Source organism: Notolepis coatsorum (genome assembly GCF_963971535.1).
Source record: "Notolepis coatsorum genome assembly, chromosome: 7".
Lineage (NCBI taxonomy): Eukaryota > Metazoa > Chordata > Actinopteri > Aulopiformes > Paralepididae > Notolepis > Notolepis coatsorum.
Window position 1 is genome coordinate 104,978,534 of NC_140171.1, and position 14,096 is coordinate 104,992,629.

The following is a 14,096-nucleotide window of genomic DNA, read 5'->3' on the forward strand; positions in this document are numbered from 1 at the left end:
TATGCCGTGACAATTAAAACTCTTGACTTGACTTGACTTGACTAACCAGACTCTCGTTGTGTCTATTATGCTAACGCTAACGTTACCTCATTGTGTCTATTCTACAAGCTTTAACGTTACCTAGCCTCTCGTGTCTATCTGCTAACGTTAGCATTAGGCTAACTAACGTTACCACTCGTCCCTAACCCCAACAACAAGCGTAACTAATCAGCGATCTTTTTGTCAGACTAAACTCTCCGCTCGGTGGCAAATTGTGTTGATGTCGGTTTTGTTTCATCAATAAATGAGGCAGAATACACAGTGACTGTATCCTTTTTTATTGCACTTGTTTCGTGCTGCAAACATACATAAGACATCCTACGCGAGACATTAAAGATGGCGGCGTTCTGTTTTCGTTCAGACTCTCCAGACAGTGACGCGTCTCTCTTCTGACCAATCAGTGGTCTGCAGTTTTTCACGTGACATTTCTGGAGCTCTCATGCTGATCACCAGCAGCCCCGCCTCCCCACACGGAGACAAACTGAGTGCTTTATTTTAGTGGAAAAGCAACATTAGATTCGGCTCATTAATATGCACCTGTGTCCTGTTGTGACGTCGGCGTTTGATAAGCTTTTTTGATTCGCGCGTGCATGTTATTCGTGCGTGGACCTTTTTAACTCTTTCAGAGTGGCATTTCCGGTGTCAAATGGAAAAAAATAAATAATGAAATTATATACCAATGATGTAAACTAACCATAATTGATCAGTAGGGTTTAAGCTGGAGGTTGGCCTTTAAACTTATATTACGATACCGTTTCCAATCACAGCTCACGAGCAATACCTGCTCTCGTAAATTACACACTGGACTGTAGCCTTTTTTCTCCGCTCCAACACACTGGCATTTACGTACAATACGCAGGTGCGTGGGCTCGCGCGGTCTACAGTGCGATAAAAGGACATATAAATAAAAATACTATCAAGTAAATAAAGTTTAATTAAATATATATTTTTATGTTAATAATATTAATAATATTTACATTTATATATGTATATTTACAGCATATATATATATCAGTGCTGTCAATAGATTAAAAAGAAATTAACTAATTCATCTCACAATTTTCTGTAATTAATCTAGATTAATGTAGATTAAAAATCGCATTTTCTACTCTTTTTTTTTATCCACTTTTTCTCCCATTTTTCTATATTTCTCCCATCCCAATTTCGTATCATCCAATTCAACCCTCCCCTGTCACGAACGCTGTTTCTTGCCTCCCACAAGCCGGCTGCAATGTGGACTAAGTCATACATAGCACAAGTCCCCTCCGGTACTTGAGGTAACAGCAGTCGCATCTTTTCACCTGCGCAGCTCGATCTCTCAGTGGCGAGGAGTAACGCGTGGGAGGCTCACGCTGCCCCCGACACTTCCTGATTCTACTGCGCAGGCGCACCAACCGACCTGTAGGAGTCGCTGTCCAGAACGCCCGATCCCCACCCATCAGTTTCCCACCCCCTAATACGGCCAATGTGTATTAGTATGAACGACCAGCTAAACTGAAAGCAATGTGGAGCGCTGGGCTCGAACAGGCGAGCCCAGCGTCTCCGCATTCGTGGCGAGCGCCTTGCCCACTACGCCACGTAGCCGCTCTGCATTTTCTACTTAAGACCGAAGCTTGTAACAGATATTTACTTGAGTAAAATCATGGAATTAATGTAAAATCAACACAAAGAAAGTATATTTAGATTCAAAGACTATTTTAATAGCTTTCTTTGAATACAGTTTCTCTCCTGTGAAATACAAATGTTCAACAAAACCATCAACATTGACTCAGCTAGACCGCTTTCTTATATTATTGAACATTTTTCACTCCATAGATTAATCTAGATTAAAAAGAAATAACGCTTTAAAGAATTTAAATTAATCTCCAAAGTTAAAGCATTAATTTTGACAACCCTAATATATATATATATATATATATATATATATATATATATATATATATATATATATATATATATATATATATATATATATATATACGGTATATACAGCATTATTGTACATGCTATGATACAGAGTTTTATGGGTTATGTGCAGGTGTATAAGTAGGTATATAGAAGGATCATAATGCAGGTGTATTCAGACATATATGGACATATATATATATTATATATATTATTATATATATTAGAGCTGGGCCGTTAACGGCGTTAACGTGCTGCGTTAACGCTATACTAGTATCGCGCGATAATATAATTAACGCATTAATCTAAAAAAAAAAAAAAAATTGATTTTTGTTTTTTTTTACCTTTATTTACCCAGGGTAGGTTCGCTGAGCACAGATGCTCTTTTTCAGGAACGCCCTGCTTCACATTCATACAGTTCCATTCACACCTGGGAGCTGCTCAGTACAACCACAGTTGACACCATTGGCCACTGAGCAACTCCACTGGAGCAGTTGATTCAAGCCATGTCACATAGTTCAAGTTTGAAATGATTCTTTCTGTTTTGCTCCTGAGAGTGTGCTAGATACTGTACTGTACTGGTAATATTATTTATTTGTGTTAACTTCTGAATAAAACAACTTATTAAACACAAGTACATCTTATTGAACATTATTTTGATATTTCATTACCAATTATCATAGCAAAACAGCTTTTTCAAACAGTCTGTAATGCATTTTGGAAACGGGAGATGGGCTCATGGTGTAATGGGCCACCTGGCCTGAGAAACATAAGGAGGAAAGAAAAAGTAAGGACTTACTTCTGGTCATTATTTGGGTAGAACACACATATTTTGAATGCCTTCGGCAGGTTTTTTTTTATTTTTTTTAGCCATTTTAATCTAGATTAATCTAGATTAAATCCAGGATTGCAGATTAATCTATGCCCACCTCTAATATATATATATATATATATATATATATATATATATATATATATATATATATATGGTATATACAGCACTATTGTACATGCTATCATCCAGAGTTATATGGGTAGACTATAGTAGGAGGTAGGTAGTTATGATGAGCTGAGCACTTTTCATGATTTTGTATCCAGGCCAACATCTTTCTATCTTTACACCCATTCCCAAAAGGGGTATTGTAATCATGCGTGTCAATGTACATGATTGTCTGTCTGTCTGTCTGTCTGTCTGTAACCACTACAACTCACTTTGGCTCAAGCTTGGAGGATAGATTGACCGTGGCCAGGCGCCAAGGATCTGCACTGTTTAATAATTTTTTACAGTGCAGTGATTGATAGCACAGATCAAGATAAAAACATTTTTTTGCCACTGGTGTATATAGTAGAGGACCAAGATGGCAACAGACGAGATTTCCAACATAGGGACACTAGGTGGGGACATGAGCTAGGGAATACATTTATTTACCATTTTACACTGCCTATATAAGTGGCTATCTTTTAGGCGTCTTTTACGTCTTGAGCAATAATATTTATTAGAGGCTCCCATTTTCGTGGACGAAAAATACACCAGTCTAGATATCAATTTTCTCGACATAATGCTACCTGCCTCGACAAAATCCATACCTCGCTTATCCAGATACAGATCAATTATCATCTCAGAATAGTATAAGTGGCTATCTTTTATGGCGTATTTTACGTCTCGAGCAATAATATTTATTAGAAGCTCCAATTTTCGTGGACGAAAAATACACCATTCTATGGATATCAATTTTCCCGACATAAAGCTCAACAAAATCCATGCCTTGGTTATCCAGATGAACTATCTTTTACAGCATCTTTTATGTCTTGAGCAATGGTATGTTCCGAGACATAATTATTACCTATTTGTTAGGCTATTTGAATACACCGTTTAGTCCTAAATGGTGGATTCAAATAGCCTAACAATTACAAATAAAAGGCAATATGTCTCGGAACATTGGCTTGCCGTTGCATTATTGCAAACTAAAGAAAATAATAATAATGATAATGCAGGACCTCTTTAGAGGTCTTTTATTTGGCATGCAATGGGCAGCACACACACACAAGAATACACACACACACACGCATTGTCTTTCTCAGGGTCGCCGATGCAATTGAGCTCTGCGCTTAACCCATCCCGTCGTCCTTCCCCCCAAGGGCAGCCGGGAGCAGACAGGGTGTCAGCGAGGTACCGCGCCCGGGGACCAATCCAAGTGCTCCTGCCCGTCTTCGTCAGGGACACGACAGCGTCAGCGATCTGTTGTGCATGTCTTTCCATTGGGTTTCTCTTATCGGGGGGGGGGGGGGGGGGGGGGCCTTGCGAGCACGGGGAGAACATGCAAACTCCACACAGAAAGGCCTGGGAGATACCCCACCTGGCACCTGGCATCGCGGAAACCTGGTCCCCAAGCAGGAATCGAACCCTGGACCTTCTTGCTGTGAGGCAACAGTGTTAACCACTACACCACCGTGCCGCTATGAATTAAAGAAGTTAAAACGAATAAAGGCTGCGCGAACACCTGAGCTACTTGGTCGTTCATGTTGACTAATCCGGTGTCTGGATCCTGTTCTCTTCCGGTTCTCTTCAACGTTCTCAGCGGAAGTTGGTGAGGGCACGTGGACGTTGGTGAGGGCACAGGAGTTGGGCGTGAACGGCTCCGGCGAGGTTACATGGCACCGTTCCAAGGGACTTTGAGAACGAAAACCCCCTTGGAGCGTTGCCGCTAGGAGAGGGAAAATGCCAGCTAAAACGCTGTTGCCATTTAACTTGGACATGCAAACGATATCATTCGAAAATACAACGTTGCTGTTTTCCCCTCGTGTAACCTGGGCCATAGAGACTTTTATTTTCCCTCAGAGCATTTGATTTATTGGTAGCTGTCAGAATGTAAACAGCATTTCACACCAAATATTACCAAGATGGTTAAAAAAATATAAAAAATGGCCTACTGGACCTTTAAGGTTAGAGTTAGCTGCTAGATATAAATAGTCAAACGGTGGAGACTCCTCACAAGCATAGAAATACGAACATGTGTGTGTGTGTTGGATGACAGTATGACTAAGATGGCGGACAGACTGGCCCAACAGCAGGTCTTCACACCGCCACATGAGCAGGCCTGGTTGCTATGACACTGTTACCCCCTCCACCCCCGTGACTCCCTGGTGGCCAATCTGGAGACATGCTGGAGACCTTCTGGAGCATGCCACACACACACACACACACACACACACACACACACACACACACACACACACACACACACACACACACACACACACACACACACACACACACACACACACACACACACACATTGCTCTGTGTTTGTCCTGATTTTGACAATTGTATCAGAGATTTTCTCACAATATAGGAAGTCAGTTATGTAATGACAGTTATGACACTATTTGATATACTATATATACAGTATATCTGTTGTATGGTGTACTCCGTGTTGGGGAAACTAAACTGTAGTTTACCAGTACTAGCTACTTCATGAAAAGGAGGTAAACTAAATATGAACTACGAAACTACAAACAATTTCCGTCAGACTAGCACTACTGTGAAAAAGTAGTTCAACTACATCCAAACTACATCGTGGAACAAGTGATCAGAATCTGAGTCTGGAATCTCATAGAGATTACACAGAGAAACATCTGAACTGGCACAGAGTAAAGAGTAAGCTAGTACCCAAGGCTGTGTTTTGAGGAGGCGACAGGGAGCAGTGGTTGAGGTGGAATCAGGAAAATGCAAGATTTCAAGGGAAATATGTAGTTTGTGATGAACTACCTAAACTACATGACCCAAAGTAGTTAACTACTAAAAATGACTGAGATTTGAATGTAGTTAAAGGAACACGCCAACATCATGGGAAACGGGTCTTCTCCAGAGTCAGACAAGAAGATCATTTCCTCTCTGTGTGTTCAGTAGAAAGCCATCCGGCTGCAAGCTAGCCTAGCTTAGCACAAATGAATGGAAACGGATACGGATCGGCTAGCCTAGGTTAAAACTCCGGGAGAGGTGTTCTTGGCTTCCATTAATTTGTAAGCTAAGCTAGCTTGCAACCAGATCGCTTTCTACTGAACGCACAGAGAGGAAATTGGTATCTATCTTCTTGTCTGACTCTGGAGAAGACAGTAAGCTCATTTCCCATTATGTTGGTGTGTTTCTTTAAACTACCACCCAACTACAGCAAATGTAGTTAAACTAGTAATTGAACTACATGTAGTTGACTGCTCCCCAACACTGGATGTACTACAGTATGTTAGTGGGCTGAGAATGAGCACAGTATGTGATGCCAACACTAACTGCATGTTGCATCCCTGAATGTGATCATGAACATGTTGAAACGGCATGGGAATATCATGCACACGTACTAATGACTGTACAGTGTTAACAGCTAATCTAATCTTTAATAATATTCACATTTTAGAGATATAATTATTTTTATATTATTATTCTTTTTCTTTTCTTTTTTTACAGTTGTTGGATCATACAGACCATAAATGATTATCTTATGTTGAATGGAAGCTCTAAATAAGAGCACCTAATTTTACATTTGTAATACAATTAATCATTTAGCTGACGCTTTTATCCAAAGCGACTTACAAACTGTGAACAAGTCAGCAGGAAGGGTACATCTCTGGCAGCTAAGGGTCAGTGGCGTTGTTCGTCAAACAGTGTCGAACTTGGGTGTTACACTCTTGAGTGCATAGTAGTATAGACATATTAGCATGATAGGTAGTAGTATAGTAGTATAGACATATTAGCATGCTAGGTAGTAGTATAAGTATAGTAGCATAGTAGTATAGACATATTAGTATGATAGGTAGTAGTATAAGTATAGTAGCATAGTAGTATAGACATATTAGCATGATAGGTAGTAGTATAAGTATAATAGCATAGTAGTATAGACATATTAGCATGAAAGGTAGTAGTATAAGTATAGTAGCAAAGTCGCTTTGGATAAAAGCGTCAGCTAAATTACTAAATGTAAATGTAGTATAGACATATTAGCATGAGAGGTAGTAGTATAAGTATAGTAGCATAGTAGTATAGACATTAACATGATAGGTATAAGTATAGTAGTATAGACATATTAACATGCTAGGTAGTAGTATTATAAGTATAGTAGCATAGTAGTATAGACATTAACATGATAGGTAGTAGTATAGTAGTATAGACATATTAGCATGCTAGGTAGTAGTATAAGTACAGTATGGTAGCATAGTAGTATAGACATAATTAGCATGATAGGTAGTAGTATAAGTACAGTATGGTAGCATAGTAGTATAGACATAATTAGCATGATAGGTAGTAGTATAAGTATAGTAGCATAGTAGTATAGACATTCTAACATGATAGGTAGTAGTATATGTATGGTAGCATAGTAGTGTAGACATAATTGGCATGCTAGGTAGTAGTATAAGTATGGTAGAAAAGGTACATAATAGTAAGACAGTAAGAAGGTTTTTTTTTTTTTTTACTGCCTCACACCAGTACGTTCTGTGCACCTGCAAGAGGGGCTCTGTGCCCAAACCACCACAATGTCGGTGGGGGAGACGGCAGTGATCCAGAGCACCCTGAGCAGTCGCCCGGCGGGGGGCTTTCTGAAATTCGGGGGGGGGGGGGGGGGGGGGGGAACAGCTGTGCATGTTTGTGTCTAACATGTGTGTGTTACCACTAATCTCTCACCCTCGACCCCACCTCGTCCCAAACCCCCTCACCCCTTCACCCCCCTGACCCCCCTCTCCCCTACTGTTATCCCGCATCCTCATCCCCCCCAACCCCTCACCCACCAACCCATAATACCCCCCTTCCCTAACCCCCACCCCCACCCCTTGCAGATGGCGAGCACGAGCTAACCTCCGACGACGGGTCCACTCTCTCTCAGTCTCTGCCCCTCACGCAGTCCCCGCAAAGCACTCCGGCTAAAGAAGGTATCGCCCGCTTTCCGAGACAGACACAAAAGAGAGACCCGCGACGGTGTTATTCACCCCATGATGTGTTTCTAAGGCTACGTTCACACTGCAGGCAAAATCTGATTTTGCTCATAATGTGACTCAGATCTGGGTTTAGATTATTTTATGACAGTGTGAACAGCACACATCACCGAATCATCACAAAGCCACTTTCATATGTGGTCCTAAATCAGATACAGAGGCGACAGTGGTTCAGGAGATGGAGAAATCGTCTGATAATCAGAAGGTTCCGGCTCGATGAAAAGCGCTATATAAATGCAGTCCATTTTCCATTTGGGCCCGATTCTTTGCATTGCGACCTCAGCCTGTCAGCAATAGTCATGCGACTTTCATGCAACTTTTACATTAAAAAATTTTCATTCCACGGGTCCGTTCAGGAGCGTGACCAGTTCACACTGCAATCAGATCTCGGCCACATACAATACATTTTTTATATATATATATATGAACAGCCAAACAAAAAAAACTGATCTGAGCAATAAATCAGAATTGAGCACGGGGTGCGGAACTTGTGTGAGGCTTGCAGTGTGAAAGTAGGGTGTGTGTGTGTGTGTGGGGGGGGGGGGGGGGGGGGGGGGGCGGGTGTGAGTGTGTTGCCAACTGAACCGGAATGAACTAAAACTATGTTTACTGTTACTAAACTGTTCACGTGTCATGGTAAACATGAACAGAAAGAAGCATTTTATATAAAAGTATTCTGTACTTCTGTATGACAACTAATAAAGAAACTTGAAAATTGAACTTGAACTGTAACATAATAAGCAGAAATTATGTCTTTTGAGAGGGACATTAGCTAGCAGACAAGACACTTTAGACTTGCATTAAACACAGATAGAACCACTAATGGTTTGCTTCTACAAACAAATCGGCTCAGGGGACCTACAAGTGTATTCTATGACACTCCCACTCAGAGGTTAATGACTTGTCGTCAGGCAGGCTATGGTCAAAAAAGAAAGAAAAGCAGGTCAGTTGTTGTGCAAGCCCTTTTGATGTCCCACTGTCCATTGTGCCGGCTGAAAGTGGCCCAAGCAGCTCTTTAAAGGAACACTATTTAGCATAGAAACAGGACGCCCACGTCCTCCATTCTCTTCCACGGCTTACATCACAGGGAAAGGGGACGTCTCACACTCACCAGGCCGCTTACGTGAACACAGGCAGGGGTGTAGTAGTCGCCGGTGAACCCAAGCCCCCAAGATAGAAACCAGTTTCCTCTCTGTGCGTTCAGTAGACATGGCTGCATGTTAGCCTAGCTTAGCACAATGAATGGAAGCGGACATGAACGGTTAGCCTTCCGGAGAGGTGTTAGTAGGACAATGCCTAGGCTAACCGGGCATGTCCGCTTCCATTCATTGTGCTAAGCTAGGCTAACATGCAGCCAGATAGCTTTCTACTGAACACACAGAGAGGACACTGGTATCTATCTTCTTGTCTCTCTCTGGAGAAGACGGTAAGCTAATTTCCCAAAATGTTGGTGTGTTCCTTTAAGGTGAAAGGAGGACAGATTCACTAGGCGGAGATGGGACATCTGGTCTACCTCTGAACGTATATATCTCCAGAGTATCTTGTACCGCGTCAAATTAATTGTCGGTGGAGGTATCTGCTGAAATCGACTACCCTTTTTGACCCCACGCTTCTCTCTTTTATCTAACCCGCGTTGTCCCTTCTCTGCCCTCCCTCCCTCCCTCCCACAGAGAACCACCACACAGTGATGAACGGCAAGGAGGACCACCGCCACGACGTGGACGCGGAGCTGGCCAAGCGCGTCAGTCAGCTGACCACCAGCATGGAGAGCGTGGAGATCACGGTGCGCCCCGGCGAGAAGATCGAGGAGGCCCTGTCCCCCGAGAGCTCGCCCTCCAAGTCGCCCAACACCAAGAAGAAGAAGAAGTTCCGCACCCCGTCCTTCCTGAAGAAGAACAAGAAGAAAGAGAAGACGGAGGCCTAAAGAGGGGAGACCGACGCCGTCGGCTTAGGAAGAGAGGAGCAGTAGCCGCTTTTGTTTCACGTCCCTGTTTTTATTTGGTCTCTTTCGATGTGTTTTTTTTATTTAATTTTTTTACAAATGGCTCTTTTGTGTACAAAGATGTTAAGCAGGACATTTCTTTTCTTTTTTTAAGAATGAATTGGTTGTATAAGAAAATTAAATAAAAAAGGAAAGATATCTTCTGCACAAAAAAAAACACAGGACTGTTTGAAATGAGGAACAAACAGGGGGTGCAAATTGGAAACGCCACAGCTAACACATGGCATGATCATCAAAGCCGGCGTCTCATCTGACCTGTACCTCTCACATGGTTGTGCCGGGGCTGTACAGGTCTCGTAGTGTCATGTAGGACATGGCCCCCATATAGATCCTGAATAACTGGCTCTTCTGTGTTGTGTTTCCATGGCTGATTATGGAATTTGAAACAGCCTGGAGTAATTCCTCGCTTCATGATCATTGGCCAACGTTGGGCCGTGTCTAGATGTGGGAACCATCGGTGATATGAAAACTGCACAAGAGGGAGTCGCAGCCTCCATTCAGTTATCTTTTTTGTTTGTTTGTTTGTTTGTTTGCTTTTTTCTTTATACTAATATTCTTTGTGGCGAGGCTAATAGTCTTGCTTTTGCAGTCTTCAGTCACGCGACTCGCATAGGGATCACCTGCAAAGAAGAGAAGCCACATGAAATAATATGTCACACTGGAAAACTGATATTAGACAAACAGCAACAGGGTTTTTGTTTATTTCTTTTCTCTCTCTCTCTCTCTCTCTCTCTCTCTCTCTCTCTCTCTCTCTCTCTCTCTCTCTCCCTTCGAGGACTTAATCTCTCATTTTCAGTCCCTGCATGTCTCTTTGTGTGCAAGCTTTTTTCTTTTTATATTCAAACCTTCTTCATTGAAATGCAATGCCACAGGAAAGTCAACATAGTGCTAGATTGGGGACAAGAGACCTATATACACACATTGGGGGAGCCCTGCAGGACAGAAAATGGAGACTCTTGGTCCTAATCGCTAGTCGACGGTTGACGCCATCTCTCAAGAGGCACTGACACATGTATTTATGTAGCATTTCGATGTACTCTCTCTTCATCTCAAATCTTTTTTTGCCAAACTAAAATGAAGAAAGGAAAAAAAACAATCACGTTCTAGTGAAGCATTTTTTGTTTGTATGTGTACTGTACTCATAGCTGCGTTTAGATCATAACACACGAGTCATCTCTTGAAATCCTGCTATTTGATTTGGTTTTCTGTTTTTGTTTTTTATTGAACACAGAATTTGGTATTAGTCAACTCTGTTTTGTACTCATTTCTATACTTTTACAGAGAACACCGATGTTAAGCATGTTGTTTTGTTTTGTCAGAAATCTGAAATTTATATGGATGACTATGTTCTGTAGTGATGCCTGGTTTCTTCAAATTATATTCTAGTTCAGATTACTAAAATACTATATAACACAGCTATATGAAAACTGGATATGTTGGCTATAGATTTATAACTATATATTTTTATTTTATTGTGCTGCACTTTTATTTTGGTATAAAACATTGTAGCTGCAGGTGGTTTCACCAGTGAAGGAGGTTCTAGAGCATTGGTAAAGGTTGTGCAAGAGATAGCAAGATGGGTATGGCAGTCTTGGGTTTAGAAATTGAGTTGTGTCAGAAAACGAAACATAGTGTTTTGTTAAAGGTCTATGTGCTTCGCAACACAACGAAAGACTCGAAATCTGGCACCGAACATGTTAACGTAGACTATCTGCAATTACCAGCTGTAACAAGAATCATGGGTCTTGAGCATGGGACGGAGATGTTGTTTGGTGTGTTTTTGTGTGTGTTTTTAAAGCCATATTATATTGTTTTTCTCCAATATACTACTCACGAGACAAGGGTTAGCGGCAGTGGTGGAAAGTAACTAAGTACTTTTACTCAAGTACTGTACTTAAGTACAATTTCAAGCTACTTGTACCTTACGTGAGTATTTTCATTTTAGGGAACTTTATACTTTTTTCTCCACTACATTTCAAAGGAAATATTGTACTTTTTACTCCACTACATTTATCTGAGCCCATCAGTTACTAGTTACTTTGAAGAAAAAGATTTTGCATTGAAAACATGGCAAAGATTTATGAAAATTATATGATTTCACATTTGAAGCCTGTCAATTTCAAGAGGACGTAATCAGAGCAGCATAACCACATACCACTTTAACATAACCTTTAATCAGAGTAGCATAACTGGACCACACACCACTTTAACATAACTTTTAGAGGTCAATAGATCGAGGATTGAATCCTCCCCAAGCACTGGAATACACAAACATCATGTAGAATGCATACTTTTGCCTTTAGATACTTAAGTACATTCAATAGAAAATACTTCTCTACTTTTACTTAAGTAGAATTTGAATGGACTTTTACTTTTACCAGAGTACTCATTTATCTGAGTATTTCTACGTTTACTTCAGTAAAGGAACTGTGTACTTCTAACACCACTGGTTAGCGGTCCGCCCGCTCGGGCATCGAGATGACCCCACGAGGACCTCTATTGACCTCTATATTTACATGGTGGCCATTTTGGCTCTTGGGTCGCGTTCAGGTGGGAACCGGGTGGAAAGGAATCCCAACCTAAGCGTGACATAAGAGCACGCTTGATTTAAGAACACGTCGTGTGAATAATAATGGTCAATGAAATCCCCCTGGTGACCCCATAAAACACCCTGCGGGCATCAGAAGATACAGAAACTCAGTATTTTTATACAGTAGCTATATTCGCACAGCATCTTTTGACTTCATTACTTCCCACTTGAACTGGAACTTCTTATTTACTTGTGTGTGTGGGGAGGGGGGGGGGGGGTTTGAGCTAACATTGTAAGGAGGTGACATTGGTCTACCCCCACCCCATCCCCCAGTAAGCCCAGTCACCCCATTTCAGTTGTAAATGGGGACCTTGCTCATGTAATTTTGAGGTGGTGGGTGGGGAAGAGATCACATTGTATAACTGTAGGATGACCCACAATTGAACCCTGTAAAAAAAAAAAAAAGTGTCATGGGTTGCTATACATATCCCCTTCACGATAGAATAAAGCAGTTTGACTGGATAATATCCCAGCTAGCATGTGAAAGTGCTGGATTTGGAAATGAGGGGAGGTAAACAGCCAGTGTACCATGTTTAGCGGTGTTCTACGATAGCTTCTAGGTTGGTATTACATGCGACTAAACCGTGGGAACAGGTGTGTGAGTTTGAACATGTACATGAGTGTAGTAGAGAAGGGTTGTGGAGATAGAGAAGAGAACCTGACATGACTCGCCACCATGTTTTCACTGCTCAAACGCTCTTTCATACCATTTCTCCTTCTGGAAAGTTATTTTCATCCTCCATTTTGTATCGCAGTATGTCCTCTTTTTTTTCTTCTTCTTTTAGTTTTCAGAGCGCTAGGCTTTTTAATTAACCATTTCACGGGGCATCAGTTTTCCCCTGGATGAACTGAACATCGTATTGCATTCTTTTTGTTATATATTTTTTTATTTCTTTTTGTTTTTCTCTTTCTCGACCGTTTGCACCTTGTTTTTACTAATGCCTCTCTATCCACCATGTTGTTTTTCCCTTTTAAAAAAAATGAATTGAGATTCGCTTTGGCATGCCAGAATGAGCCAAGCTACTTTGTGACCTGTGAAAATCCTATATATGGTTATCTAATGAAGTTGCTTTTAGATGTATTGCTAATCAGTGTAAATTCACAAATAAAACTGTATTTTAAAAAAATAAATGGAAACTCATTTTCAATGATTGTTAAAAAAAAACTAAAACAAAGGGGCATCCACAACCAACATTCATGAACACTCATCCCATTCTTCAAGTTGAGCATAAGCCATACACACTTTTTGTTTTTTACTCATGTCATACATCATCAGTGGTGGGAAGTAACTAAGTATTTTTACTCAAGTACAAATTTCGAGCTACTTGTACTTTACGTGAGTATTTTGATTTTAGGGAACTTTATACTTTTACTCCTACATTTCAAAGGAAATATTGTACTTTTTACTCCACTACATTTATCTGAACCCATCAGTTACTAGTTACTAAAGGGAAAAAAAGGATTTTGCATAGAAAATATGGCAAAAATAAATGAAGATTATGTACTTTCAAATCTGAAGCCTGTCAACTTCAAGAGGATGTAATCAGGGCAGCATAACTGGATCATGTACCACTTTAA

The 14,096-nt window shown here is 40.9% G+C and overlaps 1 protein-coding gene across 5 annotated transcripts in view; it reads left to right on the top strand.

Moving 5' to 3' along the window:
• add3a (adducin 3 (gamma) a) overlaps positions 1 to 13,649 on the top strand; it is a 239,165-nt gene extending 225,516 nt beyond the window's left edge. For 4 of the 5 annotated variants that reach the window (XM_084318972.1, XM_084318971.1, XM_084318970.1 and 1 more), the window contains exons 14-15: positions 7,771 to 7,863; positions 9,597 to 13,649. In XM_084318972.1, coding sequence (XP_084175098.1) covers positions 7,771 to 7,863; positions 9,597 to 9,850 — 347 coding nt within the window. In that variant the 3' untranslated portion in view covers positions 9,851 to 13,649. The remainder of the gene's footprint in view (positions 1 to 7,770; positions 7,864 to 9,596) is intronic. The other variant, XM_084318974.1, reaches the window with a different exon arrangement.
• Positions 13,650 to 14,096: the final 447 nt, after the last annotated feature.